At 39.8% G+C, this 12,581-nt stretch overlaps 1 protein-coding gene across 1 annotated transcript in view; it reads left to right on the forward strand.

Moving 5' to 3' along the window:
* The window catches only part of LOC125113257 (ATP-binding cassette sub-family C member 4-like), a 146,387-nt gene that overhangs the window by 74,696 nt on the left and 59,110 nt on the right, over positions 1–12,581 (forward strand). Inside the window, exon 21 of the mRNA XM_047755821.1 lies at positions 10,314–10,464. Coding sequence (XP_047611777.1) covers positions 10,314–10,464 — 151 coding nt within the window. The remainder of the gene's footprint in view (positions 1–10,313; positions 10,465–12,581) is intronic.

A 12,581-nucleotide genomic window follows, 5' to 3' on the forward strand; every position in this document is an offset into this window, starting at 1 on the left:
ACAGGAACTGCAAGATAAGATATTCCTGTACTCATCAAAATCTTGCCATATTTTTACATTGCAGATGATGTTTACTGAGATTTTCTAGGTAGCTCTCTGTCATTAGATTGAAAACGTTTCCTTTAATTCCTCAATTGACAAGAATTTTACTTTTTTAAAAAAAATCAAGAATAGGTATTGAAAATGGACATATATTTTTCTATATTTCTTTAGATAATGATGTGATTATTCACCTATACTCTTTTAATGTGAATTATAGTGATTAGTATTTGAGGTTAAACTTAGATTCCTGGAATAAAGTCCATTTTGTCATAATACAGCATCTTTTTTCTTTTTCTTTTAATGTATCACTTTATGTAATTTGTTAATACTTTTTCAAGAATTTTTGTATCTATTGTTTATCAAGGATAATGGCCCGTAATTTGTTTTTCTTGTTTTTTGGTTTTGTTTGGTTGTTGTTTTTTTTTTTTCCTTTTTGGCCACATCTGTGGCATATGGAGTTTCCCAGGCCAGGGGTCAAATCCAAGCTGGAGTTTTGACCTGTGCCACAGCTAGAGCAATGCCAGATCCTCACCCCACTGTGCCACAGTGGGAACTCCTGTAATTTACTTTTCTGGAAATATTTTGTCAGCTGGTTTTGGTATCAGAATTACACAGGCCATGGAATTCCCGTCATGGTGCAGTGGAAACAAATCCAACTAGGAACCATGAGGTTGCCGGTCTGATCCTTGGAATCACTCAGTGGGTTAAGGATCTGGTATTGCCATGAGCTGTGGTGTAGGTCACAGATGCATCTCAGATCTGATGTTACTGTGGCCGTGGCAAAGGCCAGCAGCTGTAGCTCCTACTGGACCCCTAGCCTGGGAATCTCCATATTCTACAAGTGCGGCCCTAAAAAGCAGAAAAAGAAAAAAAATTATGCAGGCCTCATGAAAATACATAGGAAATGTTTCCATTTTGTGATGGTCGTTTTTTTTTGGGTTTTTTTTTGCTATTTCTTTGGGCCGCTTCCGCGGCATATGGAGGTTCCCAGGCTAGGGATCTAATCAGAGCTGTAGCCACCAGCCTACGCCAGAGCCACGGCAACTCGGGATCCGAGCCGCGTCTGCAACCTACACCACGGCTCACGGCAACGCCGGATCGTTAACCCACTGAGCAAGGGCAGGGACTGAACCTGCAACCTCATGGTTCCTAGTTGGATTCGTTAACCACTGCGCCACAACAGGAACTCCTGTTTTTATGTGTCAAATTGATCAGGTTATATTTCCCAGTTATTCAAACAAAAAGGAATCAAGGCATTGCTGTACAGGTATTTTGTAGATGTGACTAAAGTCCATAATCAGTTGATTTTAAGTAAGAGTGATCATCCTAGATAGTCTGTGTGGGCACAGTTCTGTCAGCTGAAAGGCCTTGGATCTAAGGCTTCTCTGAAATCGGTGGATGAACAGCATCAGCTCCTGCCCAAGAGCCCCCCCCTCCCCCGCCCCCGTCCTTTCTAACAGCCCGCCCTTTGGATTTTGGACTTGCCTAGCCAAGACTGATTGTGAAATATTCTCTTTTTTATATTGTTAGATTCAGTTTATTGGTATGTTGTTTGATGTTTCTGAGATAGTTGGTTTGTAATTTGTCTTTAATGTCTTTATCTGGGTTTTATGTGCTAATAATGCTGGACTCAAATTCCCTGGATGAGTGTGGTAAGACTTTTTCACAGAATGTATTTGGTGAAGCCCTCTGGGCCTAAAATCTTCTCTGTGGGAAATTTAAGGATTACAGATTTAAGTTCTTAAATCAATATGAAATTATTCAGATCTGTCTCATTATGTCAATCCTTATATGTCACTTTCAAGATATTTGTCCTTTGCATGAACATTTAAACATTTATTAGCACAGTGTCTATTATTTTCTCTTTTTAATGCCAGTAGTATCTCTTGTTATCTGGTGTTAATTCAAGTTAATGGTAATTTCTCCACCTTTTTTTTTCCTTTTTACATTTCACTGATACTTTCAAAGAACCATGCTTTATGTTTGTTTTTTTCTTTTGTTTTTCTTTTTTTTGGGTCTTTTTTGTATTTTCCAGGGCTACACCCACGGCATATGGAAGTTCCCAGGCTAGGGGTCTAATCGGAGCTGTTGCTGCTGGCCTATGCCAGAGCCACAGCAACACCAGATCGGAGCCATGTCTGCGACCTACACCACAGCTCACAGCAATGCCGTAACCTTAACCCACTGAGCAAGGCCAGGGATCATACTCACAACCTCATGGTTCCTAGTAGGATTTGTTAACCACTGAGCCATGGAGGGAACTCCTATGTTTGTTTTTTTCTACATAGAAGTTGGTTTTCCATTGGATCTGTGTCTACTTTTTATTTATTTCCATTCTCTTACATATTTTAATATGCTGCAATTTTTTGTTTTTCTCCTGTTTTAATGTGGATTTAAAAACCCTCGACTTTTACCTTTTTTTTTTTGGTATGACTTTATTTTTTGCTAGGGCATTTTGTCAGTTCACAGCAAAATTAAGTGGAAGTATAGAGATTCCCCAGTGTATCCTCTGAAGCCTTCTAAAAATATGTTAAAAGCTGTAAATTTACTTCAAAGCACAGCTTCAATTTGCAGCCCTCAAATTTTAATATTAGTAGATTTTCATTTTCTTTTAAGTCAGAATACTTTCTCATTTATTGTAATTTTGAACTAGGTGATATTTTCAAGTGTTTCATTGAGCTCCTAAATACTTATTAACTTTCTAGTTACCTTTCTGTTACCGATTCCTTGTTAATTCCATGTAGGTTAGAATATGTTCTGTACAATTTCAGATCTTTGAAGTTTGTTGATTCTCGTATTAGTATAGTATAATACAATTGAAAAGAATGTGTTGTGTAGTTATTCACGGCAGTATTGTGTATTTCCTATTTAGTTCAAGTTTATTGATCATGTTTTCACAATCTTCTATGTCCCTATTGATTTTTATCAGTTTGTTTGGGGGTGAATTTCAATCTCCTGCTATGAACATGGAATTGCCTATTTCTCCTGAGTTCTGTCATATTTTCCTTTATGTATTTTGAAGCTCCGTTATTAGGATTATATAAATTTAGATTTTTACAAATATCTTCTGGATAAATTGGCCCTTTATTCATATGCAATGTTTTTATTTATTTCTAGGAATCCTTTCTAACTTCATGTTCATAGTGGTGTAGATAGATACTCCAGTTTTCTTTTCATTAGTGTTTTTAAGGAGTACCATTTTCAACGTTTCATCTCTTTTCTATGGTGTTATTTTTAAGGTGTGCTTTATAAAAGTAGCAAGTAGATGGACTGCAGTTTTGAATTTTTTAATAAGCTTAAAGCCTGACAAAGGGTAGAAAGGAAGCCACTGATCAATGAGATAGGCAGAACATGTGCATTATATTTTCCCCTGATGCTTTCTGTTGTAAACCAAATGCCACCATTCACTTTTCAGTGGAGTTGATTTTGACTCTCAATTCTAACTGAAGAATACACATGTCCCTGAGCTAATGAGGTTGTGAAGAGATCCGAGGCAGGAGGATGTGATTAGTGTATCCCAAGGAAGGGATAGGATGAGAAAAGCTGAGTCTCAAGGTTTGTATAGATCTCATCATAGAGAAGTTCTATAATGTTCTGATTTAACAGAATTAACTGAGTTGGCTGAGGTCAAAGGGAACAGAAGTGATAAAGGAGGGATCTGGGAACCAGAGCTGATCTCTGAACTCCCTGAGACTTGCAAGGTACCATATCAGCTTACGCTTGCAGTCTCAATATTAATCATTGGTTGCTATTAGGCTTAGGAGCTTACGGTTAAAAGCCTTCCATGTTTTTCTTTTTCATCGATTTATCCTGTAATTGATATGTAATGAATATGGGTTTGATAGAGGTTATATTTTATTTCTTGATCCTTTCATAGATTTGTGTAGTCAGATCAGGATTTTACTGCCTCCATGAGAATCTTGTGTTAGCCAGCAGCACAGTCCATGTGATAGTCGTTTCATTGAAAGGTTATTTTTAAAATTTCATATGTCTTCAGAATAAACAGATGCAAGGATCTCTCCTACACACACATCAGTAAACAGCATGCTGATCAAAAACAAGTCATTTTTTTTCTCTCTCTAAATGACAAGGAAATATTGCCTTGTTTTCTTGCCAGGAAGTGAATCTTGCTGTGTTTATTGCACTTTAGTTGTACCTTCTGCAGAATGAGCAATAATTTAAGGAGATCTGGACCATGTGTATTTATCACAGTTTGAAATAGAATTCTTAAGAATCTGACAGCAGAATTAAAAATTTTGAAATTCTTTTGAGATATTAGCAATCTTAATGATCCCAATTTCATATTTTAATACTGTAAACAAAAAAATACTCTCTACTGATTGACTTTATGTTTAAATATATACTTCACATTATGCCTAATATAAGTATGAGAGCAGGGAAGTGAGGATTCATATAAGACTGGAGTGAGCCAAAGTATGGATGGCATAGTTATTTGCATAAAGTAAGACAAATCCCTTTTTATTGATGTTTATAGACAACATGTTCTTTGGCACAAGCTTCACAGAGCCTATCAGGAACGAATCCCTTGGAATTAAGGTTAAGAGTAACGTGTAGTTAGGTACCTAGGAATTCCTACAGGACTGTAAGCAACTGGGAAGGTAAATGCCCAGGAGGCCAACAGGGCCTTGTCTTCAGATGGTGCTTGTGGAAGGAGTGCGTTAATCTGCGACATGAGATACAGTGTTTATCCCACAGGGAGAGACGCCCTTGTGAACGTGGGATGAATGACTCGCAGTTGGTCATGGTGAATGATGTTTTTTCTATGTTTTTGGATTCAGTTGACTAAAATTTTGTTGAGAATCTTTGCATCTATACTCATCAAAGCAATATTGGCCTGTAATTTTCTTTTTTGGTAGTGTCTGTCTGGTTTTGGGATTAGGGTGATTGTGGCTTCATAGAATGTCTTTGGAATTATTCTTTCTTCTCAACCTTTTGGAAAAGCTTAAAGAGAATGGGTGTAAGTTCCTCTTTGTATGTTTGGTGGAATTTGCCTGCAAAGCCATCTGGTCTTGGACTTTTGTTTGTAGGGAGTGTTTAATTGTATGTTCAATTTCATTTCTAGTGATCTGTCTGTTCAGTTGATGTGTTTCTTCTTGATTCAGTTTTGGTGGGCTCTATGTCTCTAGAGAGTGTCTATTTCTTCTAGGTTGTCAAATTTGTTGGCATGTAATTGTTGATAGTATTCTCTTATGTTTTTTGTATTTCTGCAGCATCTGTTGAGATTTCTACTTTGTTATTTCTCATTTTGTTTGAGTTCTTTCTCTCCTCTTCTTGGTGAGTCTGGCTAGAGGTTTGTCAATTTTGTTTACCCTTTCAAAGAACCATCTCTTAGTTTGATTGATTTTTTTTCCCAATGTTTTTTGGATCTCTATTGTATTGATTTCCTCTCTGATCTTTCATGATTTCCTTCCTTCCGCTGATTTTAAGTTTTATGTGTTCTTTTTCTAATTTCTTTAGGTGGTGGGTTTAAGTTGTCGATTTGAGATTTTTCTTCTTTTTTGAGGAAGGCCTGTATTGCTATGAACTTTCCTGTAAGCACTAGTTTTGCAGCATCCCATAGATTTTGAATGGTTGTGTTTTCATTATCATTTTTCTCGAGGTATTTTTTAATTTCCCTTTTGATTTCCTCATCGGCCCATTTTTTTTTTTTTAGTAGCATGTTGTTTAGTCTCCATGTAGTTAGTTTTCTTTTAAATTTCTTTTTCTATGGTTGATTTCTAGTTTCATGCCATTATGTTCAGAGATGATACTTGAAATAATTTCTATATCTTAAATTTGTTGAGGTTAGTTTTGTGCCCCAGTATGTGGTCAATTATTAAGAATGTTCCATGTGCACTTGAAAAGAATGTATATTTTGTTTTTTTCTTTTTTTGATGTAATGTCTTGAAAATATCAATTAAGTCTAACTTTTCTATTGTGTCATTTTGGGTATCTGTTGCCTTATTGCTTTTCTGTCTAGAGGACCCGTCCATTTATGTGAATGGGGTGTTAAAGTCTCCTACTATTATTGTATTCCCATCAGTTTCTCCTCTGATATCTGTTAGTATTTGTTGTATGTATTTAGGTGCTCCTATGTTAGGGGCATATGTACTGATGATTGTAAATACTCTTCTTGACTCAATCATTTTATCATTAAATAGTGTCCTTCTTTGTCTTTCTTTTTGGCCTTCATGTTAAAGTCTATTTTGTCAGATATGATTATTGCAACTCCTGCTTTCTTGTCGTTTCCATTCACATGAAAATCTTTTTCCACCCCCTCATTTTCAATTTATATATGTCCTTTGTCCTAAGGTTAGTCTCTTAAAGGCAACATGTTGTAGGGTATTGTTTTTTTGTACAGTCTGCTGCTCTGTCTTTTGATTGGAGCATTCAGTCCATTGACATTTAAGGTAATTATTGATACATGTGTATTTATTGCCATTTTAAACCTTGTTTTCCAATTGATTTTATGTTTCTCATTTGTTCTTTTTGTTTAGATGATTTCCTTTTATTTTATGCTTGTGTCCTGTTCTTTTTAGTGTTTGTGTTTATCAATCTTTGGAAGGCCTAGAGTTGGGAAGAAAATACAGAGAGGACAAAAATTATAGTAGGCATGAGGTTTACAGGTCATATTACTTTAAAGGTGCATCTTCAAACAAAATAGACTTGAGATACTATTTTTGCTTTGACCAGAGAAAAGCCACAGTCACTTTTCTGTACATGACATCATCTAAGAAAAATAGCACCTGCTTTGATATGTCCTTGTATAATATAAGCTGTGCCAGTGGTTAGAATGAGTGGCCTCTTAGGGTGCAACTTCATGAGCTTCTTAAGATTCTTTGGGTCCATGGACTTAGCTGTAGTGGACTTAGAGTTTCTGTTTGTTATGTATGAGCTGGTAAACACTTTACCTGCATGATCTCATTTAATTCCCACCAGCATCCCTTATTGTTGTTGGTCTATCCCAGTTTTCACTATGATTGAGAGTAGGTGTAGGGCCTTACCCTCCCTGCTAATATCCAAGAAGGTTGGCCCTAAGCCACATCTCAGTGCAATACCTGGCTAATGGAACTTCCATTTCAGGTTTAGGTTTTCATTCTCTGCAAACTAAAGAATTATTCTGAATTGCGGTGAATCAGTATATTCTCTCAGGCAAAATATTTCATCCAACAATTTTTTTTTGTATTTTTCCATGTGGATTCATAGAATTTGGATAGAATTCCCAAATGCTATGCTCCAAGTAGGCTATAAGCACAGCAGCATAATGATGGCCTTTATTTCTTGGTACTTTAGGACTTGGGTCACTTGCTTCTGGGTCACCATGTTTCTTTCTCCCCCATCATTGTCTCTGTGACATAGTGTGACAGAGGCACAGAGGCACTGGCCGTGGGGAGGTGGGCCTTCAGATGAGCCTGAATTCCAATTAGATATGGGCGGGGAGAATTGAGTGTGTAGCCTGGGCTATGCTCCTTGGAATTCCTGGGAGTGTGGAAGGAAGAAATGAGATTGGCCTCAAGGAAGGGATATTTGTGGTGCACCAGAATTTTCTGTTTCCTTCTTCAGAGAGTTGGCTCTTTGCTTAGATAGTATTTTTGTCTTCTACAAACTTGTATAAAGAGTTTGAGACAGCTGGCGAGAAAAGATTCACAAGTGTATATACACAGATACATATAATTGTAAACCCACACATTGTGTTTTACTTCCCTTGTTTTTGTAATGCCCAGTCCACTATGAGGCTGGCTATAGTATGACCTATAAGTAGAGACAAAACTCTTGTAGAAAGCCTCTTTGAACTGTTTCAGAATTTAGGGCCATGAGATCTAAAGGACGTAACCTAACTAGGGAGCTTCTGAGAGCAACAGTTACCCACTGGTCCTTATGGCTACCATGGAAAAACACTGACAGAGCTCCCCTGGAGCTCTGCTTCTTCTGGGCTATGCCCACAGCATGTGGATGTTTCCAGGCCAGGATAGAGCCCTTCATTTTGATCTTAGGTCTGCTTCCCAGGTAACCTGCCAGGCTGGATTAGTCATAAAAGGATCTCACCTGGAGAGAGCCAGAGTATTGAAACTGGTGATTTTCCAATCAAATGATGGGAATCTGCTAAAAAAACTATAACTTGGATTTTTTTCATAATTGACATTTCATTAGGTTTTTTTTCTTGTTAACTAATGATGGCAAGCTGAGTGACTTTACCTAAGACGACACACAGAAGCAACCAGAAAGACCCATCCCCATGAGCATGAAGAGTATAGCAGGGTGGGATGTGTCAGTTAATCCAGGAGCTGTAAGAAGTCGTACAGGTATATGTATAACAGGAGAGAGGTTGGACAGCTCTATCTCCACTTACGGTTGGAACTTGTTCCTTCAGAATTCTGTTCCTCTTCACTCTGAGTTTTATATTAATAAAGGAGCAGAGCCTGGGAGAAACAGGAAAAGCAAAGAGGTCTCCATCCAGATAATGCAGTTTGGTTTACAAGGGCTCCTGGCCACAAAGTCACAGTTCCGGAAGTTTCCCTGCTAGCCCATCCCTCAGAGGTGTGACTGTGGCCAGCTGCCCTGGGTGGTGAGGTGGGAGGGCCCTGGGCAGGTGAGGTCAGGATGCAGGTGCTGGTGCTGAGAGGACCCAGAACAACCAGTGTTAAGTAGGAAAAGCCTCTTAACCTTCCTAACCCAGCTCTTTCTTGGTCAAAACTTCTACGACCTGTGATTACTCTCTGCACCTTACTCATGCCACACTTCCCTCTAAGAAATCCTCTAAGAAAAGCATTCAGATATTCTTTCCTGTGTTTGCCCAGTGCTCTGCGCCTTGTCCAGATGGTCATGGATTTATATCCATCTGGGATCATAAACTGCAGAGGCCTTGGCCCAGGCTGAGTGAATCAGCCCGTCCTCAGCAGCCCACCCCGCTTTCATAGCATGGGGACACTGAGTGTTGCTTGCGTTCCCCTCACCTGAAGCTGTGCACCATGTGTCATACTTTTCCTGGTAAAGATGGATACTTAAGTCAGCATCAGCCAGTGGCTTAGGTTTCTATTCTTCCTGCTATATTTTTAGATCAAGATCATTTCCTGAGATTTAAAATCACCTCGTGAGATGAGGTGATGATTAAGTGAATGTTCCTAGACCTTTTGGCACAGTGCCTGGTATGCAGTAAACACCTGGTAAAAGGCATCTGCTGTTTTCACCATTAGCCTTTGAAATGGACATTTAGATACTTAGCATAATGAAAGAAAGTTGGCGTACATGGTGGGGCAAACTTAAATATGTCAGAGTGGCTCATAACCTGGGCTCCCTGGCTCTGTGACTTATGCTTTGCCGTCTCCACCAAGTTGCGTTTCCTCTCCCTGTGCCTCAGTATTTCCATCTGTAAAATGAGACCATACTGTTACTCAGTAGTGCCGCTGTGAGGAGTAAGGAGGTAATAGGCGTGAAGTACTGAACGGGTGGCCCTGTACACAGTCAGCACTCAGTAAATGTTAACTATGGGTAGAAGACCAAGAAAAGGAGTTCCTACTTCCAAAGGTCAACATGTGACTTTTTCCCTACCTTTCTCGTCACTAAATTTATAATTAGCCACTTCTTTATCCCTACACGTATAGCAGAGGCTTCTGGATCCCTCATCTATGCTACCCGCGTGGTCATCTACCTACTGACACCTGCTGACTCCTGATAATTGGGATTCAAGCCCTACACTCTGAGCCTCAAATATTCTCCTCTGTTAAAAATAGCAATACCATGGAGTTCCCGTCATGGCTCAGTGGTTAACAAATCCAACTAGGAACGATGCAGTTGCGGGTTCGATCCCCGGCCTTGTTTAGTGGGTTAAGGATCCGGCGTTGCCGTGAGCTGTGGTGTAGGTCACAGATGCAGCTCGGATCCTGCGTTGCTATGGCTGTGGTGTAGGCCGGCGGCTACAGCTCCAATTAGACCCCTAGCCTGGGAACCTCCATATGCCATGGAGCGGCTCAAGAAATGGCAAAAAAGACAAAAATAAAAATTAAAAATAAAAATAAAAATAGCAATGCCTGCTTCATAGGGCCCCTTGTGTATCAAAGAGCTGATACCTAGAAAGATCTTATCAGAGTTTTTGATGCACATATACATGAGGACCACCTGTAATTTTATTTCTTTGACGGTAAAGCATTCCCTGCCACTCCAACAAGTCCTTTGAGGAATGAAGTTTAATCCTAACCAAACAAACCATTAAAGTTCATCTTTGCAAAGAATCCTTGATAGAGAGGCCTCTGTATCTATGTTTCCTATTTCAGGCATTTCTTCTTGTGATGGGTGTGGTGGGCGTGATGGTGGTGGTGATTCCTTGGACTGTGATACCCCTGATTCCACTTGGCATCATCTTCTTTGTTCTTCGGAGATATTTCTTAGAGACGTCACGAGATGTGAAACGCCTGGAATGCGCAAGTGAGTACCTGGGCTCTCGGGGTGGGATGGAGATGCAGGCTGGCTTCCATTTATGCCATAATTAACCAGATCCCTGAAATCCTGCAGGTGCTGTCTTCTGGAATTTCTCACCAAGTGAACCTTAGGTAACTGAATGTCATGGCCACTGGGAGTCAGTGTGGCCCTTATGGCACATGGAACTGGTGGCGAGTGAGCTGCAGCCTTGCATTTTAGCGCGAGGATGAATGTGAGCACCATGAGGACAGGGCCCGTTCCTGTCTTGTTCATGACATATGTCTGAACAGAGCTGCCACTCAGTAAACGTTTCTCTAGAAAAAAAATATTTTATCCTGTTGGAACTAATGTAGAAGGAAAATAAGGGAATTTTTCTCCCTGAAGTTACTAGAAATATAAAGGAAAGAAAGACTAGATAAAGGAAAGGAGGCATCAGGAAATATATGTTAGAAGTGATATATTTGAAAAATAAATTTTTTTATATGTTTAAAAAATGGCAAATTAGTTGCAGTTGCTAACTATTTTGAAAAGATAAGCCCTGTACTTTTCAGGTTTGCTCTTTGTTGTCACCAGTAATTGGTGTTAATGCGACAGTATTTGTGGTCCTCCCTCCCCAAGGCTGGTCATAGGAATGGATGCTGAGAATAATCCCCTTGGGAGGCCCTGGGGGCGGGGTGGTGGTGGTGTCTGTTCAGCACACATGTAATCTATTACTCCATTTGACTACCTAGATTTGGAATATCATTTCTGGTCTACAGGTAATCAGAGAGGCTGAAATTCATTGTTAATGCACCAACGCATTTCATCATTATTAAAACCAAAAAGCTTGAGACTAGAATTGTTGCATTCTTTTTAAAGGTCTATGGATGATTGCCAAAAAGTAAAAAAGGAAGATGTTTATATCCAAAACCTCAACCATGGATAGTTCCTGCAAATTAATACCAACTTAACTTTCTGGAAGCCTAGCCAAGAAGAAAAGCCTTTTGAGTCCCATAGTTTTCTACATCTATTAAGTGGAGTAATCTAAATTCATCAAGACAAAGGAGTTTTTTTGTTGTGGTATTTGCGTGCTTTGTTTTTAATAATACGCTCTTAAGAGGCACTTGTCCTGAGCATTTGAGTAAAGGATGGTGGGCATCAGGTTCCGAAAAGCTATAGAAACATTTCTCACTCATCAAGGGGAGCAGCTCAACCCTCTGAGGTCTGGTTTTGTGAGGAGTCTGAATGGACAGTGGAGCAGCGGAGTCCAGGTGTGTGTGACCATGTGACATAGTAGGAGGCAGGACCTGGGGAGGCAGGAGAGGAAGTGAGAGCTCCATCCAGCCTTGTGCGTATAGAGGGCCTCAGACGCTTTATGACTTGAGGCCACTTGTGAAGTGGAGTCACTCAGCAGTCTTGTTGCAAAGCAGTTTTCTGGTACATTACAGGAGGGGTGGTTCCAGAAGGAATGTTTGCCAGAGATCTTTGCCTGGGGCTGGGACCACCTTCTGTCCATGTGCTTGTGGAGAGGACACCCCCTGAGGCTTTTTTCAAGAAGCAGTAGAGGATTTTCTCAGGGTTTGATCTGGAGAGTCTGAGAACTTTGGCCTCATGTGTGTGGAATGTTGAGATTTTTGGCACCCTAAATAGGCTGCAGAAGTTAGACAATGAATTCAACCCAGACGCTCCCTCCTCCACACCCCAGATAACTAAGTGTGGTGGATGGTTGATTAGAGCTGTTTTATGTTTTCTGTCTAGGTGGGGGGTCTGTGCCATAATAATAACACCACTATCTTCCCTATGCAGTAACTAGTAGTGTGTCTTAAGGCCACTGTTGGAGCCACCAGCAAAAGAAGGTATAACCCTGCTTCATCCTTGTGCTCTGAGGGACCACTGAAGTCCCAAGATTTATTTTCAGATCCTGTTGCTTCATCTTGATGAAAGATCTACAGCTAACTATAATTTCTTCCCCCATTTGCAAAAGTGGGCATAGTAACGGTCACTTATGGATCCCTGCATAAAACCAGCAAGGCGTTGTGTTGCCTTTTTCTGGTCAGCTCTATTCCTTTAGCTGTGCCCGAATGATGAAGCCACATCAACATTCTGTCTGAAAGGTGCTGTAATCAATTAGCAATGTCTGCCAT

The sequence above is a fragment of the Phacochoerus africanus genome, chromosome 13 (genome assembly GCF_016906955.1).
Source record: "Phacochoerus africanus isolate WHEZ1 chromosome 13, ROS_Pafr_v1, whole genome shotgun sequence".
Taxonomy (NCBI): domain Eukaryota; kingdom Metazoa; phylum Chordata; class Mammalia; order Artiodactyla; family Suidae; genus Phacochoerus; species Phacochoerus africanus.